The sequence below is a fragment of the Chanodichthys erythropterus genome, chromosome 4 (assembly GCF_024489055.1).
Source record: "Chanodichthys erythropterus isolate Z2021 chromosome 4, ASM2448905v1, whole genome shotgun sequence".
Lineage (NCBI taxonomy): Eukaryota > Metazoa > Chordata > Actinopteri > Cypriniformes > Xenocyprididae > Chanodichthys > Chanodichthys erythropterus.
In genome coordinates this window covers 18,348,766-18,362,904 of record NC_090224.1, presented here as the reverse complement: position 1 = coordinate 18,362,904, position 14,139 = coordinate 18,348,766, and the positions used below count along the sequence as shown (strand labels likewise).

The window sequence follows — 14,139 nt, the reverse complement described above, 5'->3', positions numbered from 1 at the left end:
ATGAGAACAAATACACGTTTATTTTTAAGTGACTAAAATCGCTTTGATCTGTGACTTGCTAGTCTTCCTCTCGAGATCAGCACTCGATTAACTGGCCTCTCCGAACAGGAAGTGACAGAACAAACACACGTGTGAAAGGAAAGGAGCATAGCTTGTAGGAAATTACTGTTTTGTTTGTAGACATAGAAATTGCTACTTGTGCGTCGGGTTTGTTAAAGCGTAAACTAGTTTTAAACGATCTTAATCCACGGTGATTACAGTAAATGGCGGAGTGTGTAAATGACAGTGATGCTGAGAGCGCGATAAGTTATGGAGATTATGTAGTGCTGAAGAGAGGAGATGTCTTCAAATCGGTGCAGGTCGAAAATAAAAAGTGAGTTGAACAAGTTTTTATTAAATGTGATCTTTCTCATACGTTTATTTTGCAGGTTCTGCACTCAATGGCTTGAGGTGTTTGTATACAGTGGGATCTAAAATCTGAAATCGGTGGGATTCAAAACTTAATTTGAACGTGTACATAAAACGTTTTATAGTTTTGAAACCTTTACATAAAAAAAAAAACATTAATATGTGAAAAAATTAGTCATGTATTGCATTCTGCACTATTACTATCTGAAAAAGGTAGACATGACATACTACTATTCACTCCTGTTAAAGTCACCATGAAATCAAAATGGCCAATTTTTTTTTTTTTTTTTTTTTACTATTTTGTTATTTTTAATATTGTAGTGATTTATTCGCGCACATTATTATTATTATTTTTTTTATTATTATTCATATGTATTCGTAACCTAATCAAAATAAATTCCCCTCCCTCTTTACTGACGCGATTGTGGGGCAACCTGTCACTCACATGAGATTGACCAATAGCAAACCACAACGATCCAATCAATTACCCGTGGCCGAATTCAAGTCCCGCCCAACATTTTTTCTTGTTTGCGAAGCCATTTCACAATAAGGAAGAAAAGACTGTCGCAACTTAAGTTTCATGTGGTGCTTGTTCTCACCAAACTTGCTTTGATTTGACATTTTGTATTGTGTGTTTTAGGAAAGTAATCTTTGAGAAGCAGTGGTTCTTCTTGGACAATGCGGTTGGGCAGCTGTACGGGACCATGTTTGAAATCGAAGCTGGCGGTTCACTCAAACCCAAGGCTGTAAAACGTGCCGGAGACTCTTTAGGTTATGATATTACGGATTTGTATTATTGTTTATGTATTGATTTATTTTCTCGCAGATTGTTTCACTTTTCTGCTGTCATAGATTCTAAGGAAGCAGGCCAGGATAACAGACATATAGTGGATGATGGCAGATCTCAAAAACTGACCAGAGATGATATTGAAACACTGAAAGAGCAAGGGTTAAAGGGGCAGGTATGTACCCGAGTAAAGGACTATATTGGGATTAACAACTGCATTTACTTACAGGTGTGAGTCTTGAAATATCTCGTTCAAACAGCAACTTACAGTAGCGTCTCGAAAAGTGTATGAGCATGCAATGGAGTCAAAACCATGGAGACAGTGACCAAAGTAATATCAAAGATGGTGACATCCATAAAACTGAAAAGTCTTATCACTTTTGACATGACAAAAGCCACGAGTTCCATCAAATCTTCATTAACCAACAGCAGCTTTTATATCTGGGTGGAGAGCGGAGCATTTGAGGGCTGTATTAAAGGTTTAGTTCATAATTATCACATGATCTACTCACCCTCAATCCATCCTAGGTGTATATGACTATCTTCTTTCAGCCAAACACAATCTGAGTTATATTTTAAAAATCCTGGCTTTTACAAGCTTTATAATAGGATTGAATGGTACAAAAAAAAATTGAAGCACAAAAAAGTGCATCCATCCATCTTAAAAATAATCTACACAGCTCCAGGGGTTAATAAAGGCCTTCTGAAGCTAAGACATGTGTTTTAAGAAAAAATATCCATATTTGTAACCTGTTTTTATATTTTTTTATAACCTGTAGGGTAACACTTTACTTGAAGGGGTGTGCATAAGACTGACATGACACCTTCATAATCTTGACATGACACGTGTCATGAATATGAAGGAGGTTTATGCATGTTTATGTCAACTGTCATTAAGTGTCATTCGCTCAATTATGTCATTTTTAATGCAAAGATGACATTGTTTGAGATGTCTTTGTTACGACAACTTGACATAAACCAATACATCATAACCTGTCAGTGTCTTTGTCATGACAACTTGACATTAGCAAAACATCATAACCGGTCATAAACATGACATAGCAGATTAATTATCAAACTTAAAATGGGTTAACATTACATTACATTATTTTGGTAACACTTCATTATAGGGAACACATATATAAACGATTAACTATGACTTTTCCCTCAGTAAACTCTTAATTTACTGCTTATTATAGTTAATTGTTAGATTTAGGTTTTGGGTGGGATTAAGAATGTAGAATAAGATCATGCAGAATAAGGCATTAATATGTGCTTTATAAGTACTAATAAATAGCCAATATTTTAGCCATATGAATGCTTATAGTAATAAGCAACTAGTTAAAAGACCCTAAAATAAAGTGTTACCATTATTTTATAACAGTGTCATCTTTTTTACGAAATTTGAAATTGTCTATTATCTGACCTTCTGTTGGAGGAAACTTAAAAAAAAACAAAAACATGAAATGAAAAATAGTCATGACGCTGTTATAAAATTATTTGTCAGAGTATTGTCACTTAATGACATTTTAATGACAAGTTCAATTTGTACCACTGTAATTGAGCTCAAGATACATATTCATGACACTATTATAATGGCCTCATGACAGCCAATGTCAAAACCAACCACATGACAGTTTAATGTAATGTTAACCCATAAAGCTAAATGATGTCAAGTTGTCATGACAAAGACACTGACAGGTTATGATGTATTGGTTTATGTCAAGTTGTCATAACTCGGACATCTCAAACAATGTCATCTTTGCATTAAAAATGACATAATTGAGCGAATGACACTTACTGACAGTTGTCATAAACATGCATAAACCTCCTTCATATTCATGACATGTGTCATGTCAAGATTATGAAGGTGTCATGTCAGTCTTATGCACACCCCTACAAGTAAAGTGTTACCAAACTGTAGTAACTGGCTTCCATTAACAGCCTTGCATGAATCTAGTTCCAGTCGAAAAGTGACAAAAACACTTTTCTTCACTTCAGAAGGCCTTTATTAACCCCCTGGAGCCGTGTGGATTACTTTTATGATGGATGGATGCGCTTTTTTGGGCTTCAAAAAAATGGCACCATTCACCCCCATTATAAAGCTTGAATACTTTTCAATATAACTCTGATTGTGTTCGGCTGAAAGAAGAAAGTCATACACCTAGAGGGTGAGTAAATTATGGGATAATTTTCATTTTTTGGTGAACTATCCCTTTAAGGACACAAATACAGGACTGACAACTGTATTCTGTTGCTGTGTGAATGTGGCCAAGCTTTTTAGGGATGAATGTAGTCCAAAATATGACTCTGGTCCTTCCTTCAGTGTAAACCTGTGGGATTTTTGCCATTTAATGGTTCACTGGTGAAATATTATAAGTCCAGTTGCTTAGAAAAGCAGCACACTTCTTGACAGCAAGCAAAAAAAATTTGTGATGTTATTCATACCCATATAGAAGGTATTTCGGTTTTCATATTTGGTTACAATTACATTTTTTTTTCTCACATGTCCTTTCATGTGCTTTTAAGGAGATTGTTCAGCAGCTCATAGACAACAGTACAACATTCAAGGACAAAACTGAATTTGCTCAAGCGAAATACATCAAGAAGAAAAAGAAAAAGTGAGTTCAAAGAGTTTTATTTCATATTTTATCAATCACTCAGAAAATGAAACTGTTAACAAGTACTTTGACTTTATACATACAGGTATGAGAGTGACATAACAGTCCTGAAACCCTCCACTCGACTCCTTGCCATGATGTACCACGGCAGAGAACCAGGAAAAATATGGTATGTGATTAATAGCATGTATTAATATTTTGAATTTGCTTTTATTTTTTATTTTCAGTTTTTGTTTAATTTTAGTTATTTTATGTGCTTTTGTCATTTTAATAATTTTTTTTTTTAGTGCTGTCAAATCAATTAATCGCAGCTAACAAAAGTTTGTGTGTGTGTATGTATGTATATATATATATATATATAATATTACAAACTTAAGTTAGATGTTATTTAATCAATTTGACAGCACTAAAAAACTTGTTCAAATGACAAAAGCACATAGTAAATGCTTTAAAGCTTTAATTTGTATTTCTTTTTTGAAATAATTTTAGTAATTCAACTTAATTTATGTCAGTTAGTTGCCAAGGCAACATTTCTGTTTCTATTTTTTATATTTGTTTTTTATTTTATTTCAGTTCATTGAAACAATTTGTAATGTTTTTAGTTAACTGTAACAATTCTGTGCTTATGATGTTGGTTAATGGTCATGTGACATGCAAGTGAACAGAAAAAATATGTAATGTTTTTACTTGGTGTTTTATTTTGATTGCTTATTTTACTCTTTTTATGATTTAATTATTGCATTGAACCCTGTTTGAAAAAGTCTTGTACTAGTACATGTCAGGATTTTAATGTTTCACAGGCATTTATAGTATATTGTAAAAATTATTTGCACTCTTTTAGTCACCTGCGGTATGACACATTGGCTCAGATTTTGACTCTGGGTAACATCCACGCTGGCAGTAAAATCATTGTTTTTGAGACCTGTGCTGGTCTTGTGTTGGGCTCAGTGATGGAGAGAATGGGAGGTAATCACACTTTACTTTTCACTGTTTTATCTTCATACAATATTAATTACAAACGGTATATTGAAAAATCTGTATCAGCTGACCACAATACCACTATTACACCATGCTGATGATCTAAATGTTTCCTTTCTCAGGTTTTGGCTCAGTGATTCAGATGTATCCCGGTGGAGGGCCAACGAGAGCTGGCATGGAGAGCTTCGGCTTTCCGTCACACTTCCACGAGACGCTGCATGAGTTCCCTTTATGCAAAGTTAACGCTCTGCTGGCAGGAACCCTGGATTTGTCAGAGAAGGACACAGATTCACAGGCTAATGGCAGTAGGATTGGTGGATCTGACTCCTCTCAGGAAACCTCAGGTGTGTCTGAGGAGAAGAACTCAGAACCTCAGAGTATGGAGGTCAGCGTCGACCCGCAAGAAGAAATGAAGAGAGCAGAGAGAGAAAAACTGAGAGAACAGAGGGTAAGAGTTTTGTTTTTATGACTTTTGCATTCATGTATCATGTCTTGTTTAGGTGTTTCTGCAACTTCTGTTATGTACCAGGGCTTGATTTAAAAACAAAAAAAGGTTAAAATAATAAGGTTAAAAAACTATAACTTAAATCCGCCTTTTTCTCAAGAGATGTTAACATCTCTTGTTATTTCCATGCCTTCATTTATATTTGGTGCTTTTTCTTTTTTGTATAGAATTTTCTTGTTGTCAAATACCAATTTTAACACATGAATATAATTTAAATAACTATAAATATTAATTATTACTTAAAAAAAAAAAAGAATGTGCTGTATTTGGTCCATTTTTGAATAATTTATAATAATAAATTTATGCGTGCGCGTGCATGCGTGTGCATATATAAAACTTAACCAAAAAGCTAATCAAAAACAAACTTTAAAAATAAATTGTTTTGCCCTCAGTAAATTGTGTTTTCAGAAGTCTAGTTGGTTACCAAGGAGACAAGTTTAAATGAAGAGCAGCTTGAGGAGAAATCTGTGAAATGAGATGTGTGAAGAAAACAACAAGACAGAAAAAAAGTTGAACATTGTTCATGAGCACATTTAACTAGTCAGGGTGGTAAAAGTGTCTTTTAAGAGTTTTTCTAAAATTTCACACTTAATTTAATTCACCTTAGGCTCAAGACAAAAAGGTGAAGATGGAGGAGAAAAGGAAGAAGTTGGCCTCAGCCACTGCTCTGTTGGAGGGAAGAAATGCAGATGGGTATGTTTTTGTTTAATTAAAGGTAAAAAAAATAAATAAATGCACTTTTTGTTATATACCAAAAATATTATTTTAACTCTATTGTCCAGCCTTAAATACATTTAAAACCAATAAACATTGTATATCTCCAGGTAGTTCATAACATAAGTGCACATTTTGTGTTTAAAATGGGAAAACATGTAGCTGATGTAGTGGTAATATTGACGAGTCTTGTCAAGTCACATTTCATATTAATCTTAAGCAGATTTGTATGAAGTCTTCCAGTGATTCACCTGCTTAATAATGGGTGAAGCTGATTTGAATGTTTGTTTCAGGTTGGTGATTGCAAGTCGGTTCCACCCCTGTCCCGTGTTAATGGGTCTGCTGAAGTTCGTCGCACCATCACGACCGTTCGTAGTGTACTGCCAGTACAGAGAGGTAAAGTGATTGATTTGACAAATGTGTTAAAGAGGCAGTTCACCCAAAAATGAAGATTTTATAATCACCTATTAATCCTCATGGTGTAGAACACAAAAGTGGTTATTTAGCGAAATGTCAATTTTGCAGATTATAGTCAAGCTTTCCAAAGGCCTAAAAATACCATCGCTTTAAAAAGATTTGCATGTTCACTTTGAGTCAAGTGTTTTCAGCAATATTTACTGTCTGATCTCTTTTGGACAGCCGCTGATTGAGTGCTACACAAAGCTCAGGGAACAGGGAGGAGCAATCAGTCTCAGATTAACAGATTCCTGGCTCAGGCACTACCAGGTAATTCTTTACTTCATCCCATACATAGAGATAGTCAGAAATATTTGATTTATAATATTAGTTTTACTGCATTTGTTACAGTTCGTTTTGCTCTAATGCCAGCTTTTGATTTATTAATATTCTGATTTACACTACCATTCAAAAGTTTGGGTTAATTTATTATTTATTTATTTTTTAGAAATAAATTAATACTTGTATTCATCAGAGATGCATTAAATTGATCACAAATGACAGTTCAGACTTTTACACAGTTACAAAAATAAATATATTTCAAATAAATATTGTTCTTTTTGAACTTTCTCTTAGTCCTGAATACAAAAGTATTATGGGTTCCACAAAACAATATTAAGTTGCACAGATGTTTTTAACAGAAATGTTATTTGAATGATTTCTGAAGGATCATGTGACACTGAAGACTGGAGTATTTATGCTGAAAATTCAGCTTTGCATCACAGAAATAAATTACATTTTAAAGTATATATTTAAAATTGTATTTTTACTGTATTCTTGACATGAAAAAGAATACTGTCCCACCCCTAGAAGGGCTTTGATGACTTATTTACTTCTGTATCATTGTTCCAGGTGTTGCCCAACCGGACTCATCCAGTGCTGCTCATGAGTGGAGGTGGAGGGTATCTGCTGTCCGGAACCACGGTCGCTACAGACGCTGCCAAAGCTCGGAATCAGCACAAATCAGAGGAGCCTGCCGCCAAGAGGCTGAAACTGGATGAGATTAGTTCGTCATGTGACAGCTCTGCCAAGGCAGTTAGTGTAGTTTAACTTAATTAAGTGAGAAGAAACCAAATCAGTGTTGACTCACACATTTAGGCAGTGCTTTATTCTCTGTATGGTTGCATGACTTTATTATTCAAAGTCTGTTATCTTTTGTTTTGTTTTTTGCCAAGATTTGCATTTAAGAGCTACGGAAAGTTCCCATCATTGTTATTTATTTATTTTTTTAGCAACATGTGGGGGAAGTAAAAGATGCATTTTCTGTTTTCTCCATCCTCTGCACTTGGCAATTAACCAAATTTTGTCTACATAAAAAAGCTTAGTCAATCATTGCTGAAGTAAACTGTATATTTATCGGTTTTTAATAATGTTCAAAGGCTTCCAGCATCAAAACACAAATAACTGCATCCATCAGCTTTGGTCCCATAGTTGCACATTTTATTAAATGCAAACAATGCAGGGGTTCTATTGAAGGCCATAAAGAACAACAGCAATTTTTAAACACACACTGCATCTTTCACGTAGCATGCTCTTAAATACAGTCAATAGTACATGGGCATTTGTTTTTGTTATTTTAGATTATGTAATAAAGATAAATAATTCACATGACATTATCAAGCTAGTTTTGTTTCTCAGACTCTTACATTTAATGTACACTGACTTAACACCAATAACAAAAGTCTAATGCAGTTGTAATGCGGTTACGACATATAATAATGCATTCATCTAAAACAGCCCAAGTGAGCACACATGAAGCTGATGCAGAATCAAATCAGGCAGCAAAGGAAGATGGTGTCTCAGCTGGTCTTTGGAATGGTTGTCTCTTTCATCTGTTGATCCACAGAGGCCAGTTTCTCAAGTTCATTTAACTGATGAAAGAAAAGAATAGGAATTAAATGCAATGCTAATTTTGTTTAATAACTCTTTAGTGTTGCTTAAAAACCATTGCCTTAATCAGTCCCAACACAAAACAATTGTGTTTGCAATTGTTTTGTGTTTGCAGTCTGCTAGAAAGGTTTTTTTCTTTGTGAATGAAAGACAATTTGTTGCTCTAGTCCATTGGTGTCCAAACTTGGTCCTGGAGGGCCAACTGCCCTGCAGAGTTTTGCGCCAAACCCAATTAAACACCTGAACCAGGAAATCAAGGTCTTATTTGGCATAGTATAAACTTTCAGGCAGGTGTGTTGAGGCAAACTGGAGCTAAACTCTGCAGGACAGTGGCCCTCTAGGACCGAGTTTGGACACCCCTGGTCTAGTCAATGAAGTATCCTATTTCCAGAGTCCCAGTAGTAAAGTTAAAGGAAAGTGCCTTTAGTTATACAATATCCCTGTCAGGATGAAGAATGATGCTCTTAGCATGCTCTGTCTCTGAGAATACAGAGTCTAGCTACCCCTCTACACCCTCAAGAAAAAGCATTGTTACTGCATAGTTTGCGGGTATATCAGATAACTCAAATGTCCTTGTAATAGGAGAATATTTCACACAAGTAGTCACTGGAGATACATTCTTGCTGGGAGGTAATTACGACTTTTTGGTGCAGTTGAAGTTGCATGTAATAAAAACTGAGAAAAGGTTTACAGTCTACCCACGTCCTCTCTTAGTCACTCAACTTACCCGTGTTGAAGTCTATCAAGCAGAGATACAGATAAACTACTTCAAGCAGAAACTCTGGCCTTGTTTTTCAAGCGCTCCGTGAAGGAAATCTTGATTGCATGCAGTCCATGTTTATTTTATTCCCGTTTGTACTATGAATGTAGGCTTTAGGTCTTAGTGGGGCCAATTGTTAAACTGGGGTGGTGTAACCTAGTGCATTGATTTCCAGTACACATTTTGGATGTATCTTATCTGACATACCCATTCCAGGACTTGGTGTCTTTACAAACAAGTTGAATCAAAGTAGGAATGTGTAGATGACAAAAAGAAAATATGTGCAAAAATGTATCTTTAGGGTTAAAAGAGTTTGTCACTGGGGCAGCAACTTTAAAGGGACAGTTTTGTACCTTTATCTACTCCTAAAAAGTACATCCATAAAATCTGTAAATCCATAAAATGGTCCCATGATGGGAACCCTAAAAGTTCTATATATGAAGCAACTTACAGAACCCTTTAAGGTTCTATATAGAACATTGTGTTCTAAGAATGTACTGTGAAGTTTTTCTGGGGTAAATAAGGTCCGAAGATGTCCCTTTGAGCGTACTGCACCAATGACATACTGTTGTACCCATAAAGGTACAATTTATGCACTTTTTTTCTAAGAGCATATACTGTTTTAAAGGCCTTTAGAAAGTGTTAGGAACCATTGGCCTAGTGGTTAAAGGTCATGGGGTTTCAAACCCAGCAAGTGAGCAACCCTGAGCAAGATGTGTAACCTCTGGTAACTCTCGGGGTGCAATCTTGGTAATACATGCAATGTCTCTTGAAACTGCCATACTATACCTCCTCTGGTGTGAAAAGCTTCTGTTGGGAGACACCCTTTTCATCCCCAGGTGACTGCTCCTGCAGGCCCCTTTTGTACCGGAGGGTCTCGGCGAGCTCTTCCAGTTTGCGGTTGGGGTGCTGGTCAGTACTTTCACCCAGCTTGTGGCTTCTTTTGTACCAGGCTGGATGGTAGTATCCTCTGTAAATCCATGGGGAGCGTTTCTCAAAGACGTCACCTTTGTTAAGTAGACGTTCCTCTAACTCGTTCTTCTTCTTTGTTAGGTACCTCAATGCAGACTCCCTGTCCTGCTTCTCCTCTGCCGAACTCTGGTGTCCTTTCTTCAGCTCATTTTCATCAAGCTCATGGTCCTTATACCGCTTTTCCAGGGGTGTTTCCTCATAATCCTCTTCAGAGTCCCGTTTGTGGTGCTTCTTATGGTGGTATCTATGAGTAGGTTTCCAGTATCGTTTTGCAATATCCTCATCTACCTCCTCAGATTCCTCAGACCTTTTTTCCTGAGAGTCCTCAGATTGCTCGTTCAGCAAATCCTCATTTTGTTTGTGGTGCCCGTCATCCCCATGACTCCTTTTGTGGGTGTAGCTTGGGAAGTCTTCTTGACTTCTGTCATAGTCTGGTTCTTCGAGACCCTCATTCTCACTGCGTTTGTGGTGCTTTTTCTTATGGTGGTATCTATGCGATGGCTTCCAGATCCGCTTTTCTCTCTCCTCACTCTCCTCGTCCTCTTCTTCTCCATCCCCGTAGCTTCTCTTGTGGGTATAGCTTGGGAAGTCTTCTTGACTTCTGTCATAGTCTGGCTCTTCGAGACCCTCATTCTCACTGCGTTTGTGGTGCTTTTTCTTATGGTGGTATCTATGCGATGGCTTCCAGATCCGCTTTTCTCTCTCCTCACTCTCTTCGTCCTCTTCTTCTCCATCCCCGTAGCTTCTTTTGAGGGTGTAACTTGGGAAGTCTTCTTGACTTCTGTCATAATCTGGTTCTTCACGTTTTTCTCTGCTGGCCAGAAGATGACTCCTTTTATACTTGTATAGAGGGAATTCCTCCTGGCTGCGCTCCTCATCGGGGTTATCACGCTTGTAAATTAAGGAAAAATGTCTTTTCTGAGGAAATTCCTCTTGGCTTCTCTCATCATCATAATCTTCTCTTTTATTCTTGTTGCCTCTTTTATAGAAACTTGGGAAATCTTCCTGGCTTCGTTCATCATTTAGTTCATCACGTTTTTCTTTGATTCTTCTCTTCATAAAACTAGGAAACTCTTCCTGGCTTCGTTCATCATCCAGTTCATCACGTTTTTCTTTGATTCTTCTCTTCATGAAACTAGGAAACTCTTCCTGGCTTCGTTCATCATCCAGTTCCTCGCGTTTTTCTTTGATTCTTCTCTTCATGAAACTAGGGAATTCTTCCTGACTCCGTTCATCGTCCATTTCCTCATGCCTGTCTTTGATTCTTCTTTTGATGAAATTTGGGAACTCTTCCTGGCTCCGTTCATCATCCAGCTCTTCACGTTTGTCAGCTTTGAGAAGATCCTCAATGAGATCCTCCTCCTTGACTTTAGGCTCTCCTCGTGGTTTTTTCAGCTCCTCTTGTGCCAGTTGTAAAACATCTTTCTCATTTTTCACAACTGTGGAATGACCTGATCCTGAATTCAGGGAGAGATAAAAAATGGGCACAAAACACTCATGCAAATAACTCGTAGCTCATTTTCGCTTCACTGCTTATACATTGGACGAATACATCCAATTATTAGTCCACAGTCTTGGAATGAAACCACTGACCCATAACTGTCTCCTGCTCTAAACACGATGTACTGAGATTAGAAATTGACAATAATGTAGTCTGACTGTTTTCACATATATATGTCTGAATTATTTTTTTTTGAACGAATGTATAAGATCACTCTGCAAACAGTGTTATGCTAGAATAACCTTTAATAAGAAGTCACCTTTGAGTTCATCCACTAATAAATCAATGTTATTTTACCTCAAGAACACAATGAAGCAACACAATACAAGTAACAACGTACCTGGTGTGAGGATGTTTTTGCATTCTGGATGCACTGGACTATCATCAGTCTTATAGAGCACCTTTGAAAGGATCTGAACTAAACACTGGGTAAGCTGAAATGAAAGTGTGTACATGATTAAAACAAGTAGAAAAAGAAATGCATTGGGGTTTTTTCTCAAACAGACGCTACAGCATACCTGATCCTCTCTTCGGCTGTCCTGCTCAACTGGTATGGACTCTCCATCTGGGATAGTAGAAGCCTTGTATTATATTTTGTGCAAATCGTAATGCAAACTATTTTTAAGCTCATTCATCTTAATATCACCAATTATCCATACGTTTTACTTGTGCAAAACCCGAAAATTCCCATCGTGATGTACTATTTGTTCTGCAGCAAAACTGTCGTGTCGCTGACCGTGGTGCTGAAATGATTTATGCAATGATTCCTTGTGTATGAGAAATTTCACTTACCCGCAGCGAGGAAAACAACCAAGCAGACCAAAGCCGCTAACTTCATGATGCGCACAGATGTTTTCTGCTGATAATCTTATCAGGAAAGGGTTTTGTCTTCTTTTGCAGACTCGAGCGGCAGAGAGAAGCTCCGTTCCGCGTGCTGCAGCTCGGAGTGCGCGCTGCGTCTGTTTTGAGCGCGCGGTGGGACACAGGGTCTGAGCTCGTGAGGTCGTAGTTGCTTACGTCACGCCTATTGTGAAACCTTAATGAGACCCCCACCAGCCCCACTTAAATGACATTTTCTAATCTTCCACTCCAGCCCATGTATAGTATTGGAGAATTGACTGTCATGTCGGTGCATTTATAGATATAGGCTATACTGATTTATTTTCATTATTTTTGTGTCATTTATCACTTTCCAGTCCAGGAGTTTTATGTGTTAAGTTACATTAAGCAGGAGATCGGGGCAAGTTGTCACACGGGCTTTCAAGTTTTGAATCAAAAGTCCAACTATAAGCATAAGCTTGTTTTGTCTAGCAGGGTTTTGGATGTTAAATTCATAAACATTCAGACAAGAGATATAATGTACTTTTATTATATAAGCTCTCTCTCTCTCTCTCTCTCATATATATATATATATAATTATTATAGCTTGCAGAATCTGTGAAAATGAGAATTATTTTAATAAAATAAGAGGGATAAAAAAAAAAATGCATGTTATTTTTTGTTTAGTGCTGTCCTGAGTAAGATATTTTACATAAAAGATGTTTGCATTTAGTTCACAAGACAAAACAATAGCTGAATTTATTCAAATAACCCCATTCATAAGTTTGTGAACCATTGATTCTCAATACTGTGTGTGGTTACCTGATGATCCACTGTTTTTATGTTGTGTGATGGTTGTTCATGAGTCTCTTGTTTGTCCTGAGCAGTTAAACTGAGCTCTGTTCTTCAGAAAAATCCTCCAGTTCCTGCAGATTCATCAGTTTTCAAGCATTTTTGCATATTTGAACCCTTTCCAGCAGTGACTGTATGATTTTGAGATTCATCTTTTCACACTGAGGACAACTGAGGGACTCAAACTCAACTATTAAAAAAGGTTCAAACATTCACTGATGCTCCAGAAGGAAACACGATGCATTAAGAGCCGAGGGGTGAAAACTTTTGAATTCAAATATCAAGGTAAATTGTACTTAATTTTTCTGCCGGGAAACATGCAAGTATCTTATGTTGCTTCCGAAGGGCAGTACTAAATGAAAAACAATGATATTTAAACAAAATAAGAAAAATTGTGACATCTTCATCCTGTTCAAATATATATATATATATATATATATATATATATATATATATATATATATATATATATATATATATATATATATATATAATTACATTATATCTAATATATTGTGAGAGAGAGACCTTCCAGTCACATATGAAAACTTTTAGTCCATTGTATAGCTACAAGAAACAGTATAATTCCAACTCAACAAGTTAAATCCATGCAAGATCCTGCAATGCAATATTATTAATTGAATTTATGTCTCAATGCTTATTATTGTACAAAACATAAATAAATATTAATCTCCTTTCACTTGAAGTCTGACAGAATGTTGTGCAACACAGACACCCACTTCATTCATGGGTTGAATGTGTCATGAGGGAATTGTGAAACGGCAAACTAATGTTTGGTACAGGTGCTCTGAGTTTCAGCAGAAGGATTGCACCTGGGATACTGTAGTTGCTGTGGTAACAGGATCATCATGGGGC

General features: G+C 36.6%; 2 protein-coding genes across 3 annotated transcripts; one reads left to right on the top strand and one right to left on the bottom strand.

Annotated features, from left to right (window-relative positions):
* Positions 1-97: 97 nt before the first annotated feature.
* On the top strand, positions 98-8,153 carry trmt6 (tRNA methyltransferase 6 non-catalytic subunit). Of its 2 annotated transcripts, XM_067384362.1 has the most exons (11): positions 98-373; positions 1,049-1,179; positions 1,261-1,370; positions 3,725-3,816; positions 3,902-3,985; positions 4,658-4,782; positions 4,917-5,242; positions 5,907-5,992; positions 6,307-6,409; positions 6,653-6,739; positions 7,322-8,148. In XM_067384362.1, exons 1-11 carry the CDS (start codon positions 264-266, stop codon positions 7,517-7,519), a joined length of 1,452 nt encoding a protein of 483 aa, XP_067240463.1. In that variant the 5' UTR covers positions 98-263; the 3' UTR covers positions 7,520-8,148. The 2 variants fall into 2 exon arrangements, with proteins under 2 accessions (XP_067240463.1, XP_067240462.1); XM_067384361.1 differs by having other exon boundaries at positions 1,049-1,370; positions 7,322-8,153.
* Positions 8,154-8,268: 115 nt separating this feature from the next.
* chgb (chromogranin B) lies at positions 8,269-12,825 on the bottom strand. Its single transcript, XM_067384360.1, has 5 exons — positions 12,385-12,825; positions 12,111-12,157; positions 11,933-12,026; positions 9,909-11,548; positions 8,269-8,340 (listed from the first exon to the last, which is right to left on the bottom strand). Exons 1-5 carry the CDS (start codon positions 12,428-12,430, stop codon positions 8,269-8,271), a joined length of 1,899 nt encoding a protein of 632 aa, XP_067240461.1. The 5' UTR covers positions 12,431-12,825.
* Between the last annotated feature and the right edge of the window lie 1,314 nt (positions 12,826-14,139).

Excerpts from the sequence above, each read along its gene's own strand:
- trmt6 (XM_067384361.1), top strand. The coding sequence starts at position 264 with ATGGCGGAGTGTGTAAATGACAGTGATGCTGAGAGCGCGATAAGTTAT. Across the intron at positions 3,817-3,901 it reads ATCAAGAAGAAAAAGAAAAA|GTATGAGAGTGACATAACAG; the intron begins GTGAGTTCAAAG and ends TTATACATACAG. Across the intron at positions 4,783-4,916 it reads AGTGATGGAGAGAATGGGAG|GTTTTGGCTCAGTGATTCAG; the intron begins GTAATCACACTT and ends TTCCTTTCTCAG.
- chgb (XM_067384360.1), bottom strand. The coding sequence starts at position 12,430 with ATGAAGTTAGCGGCTTTGGTCTGCTTGGTTGTTTTCCTCGCTGCGG. Across the intron at positions 12,158-12,384 it reads GGTTGTTTTCCTCGCTGCGG|ATGGAGAGTCCATACCAGTT; the intron begins GTAAGTGAAATT and ends CTACTATCCCAG. Across the intron at positions 8,341-9,908 it reads AGCTTTTCACACCAGAGGAG|TTAAATGAACTTGAGAAACT; the intron begins GTATAGTATGGC and ends TTCTTTCATCAG.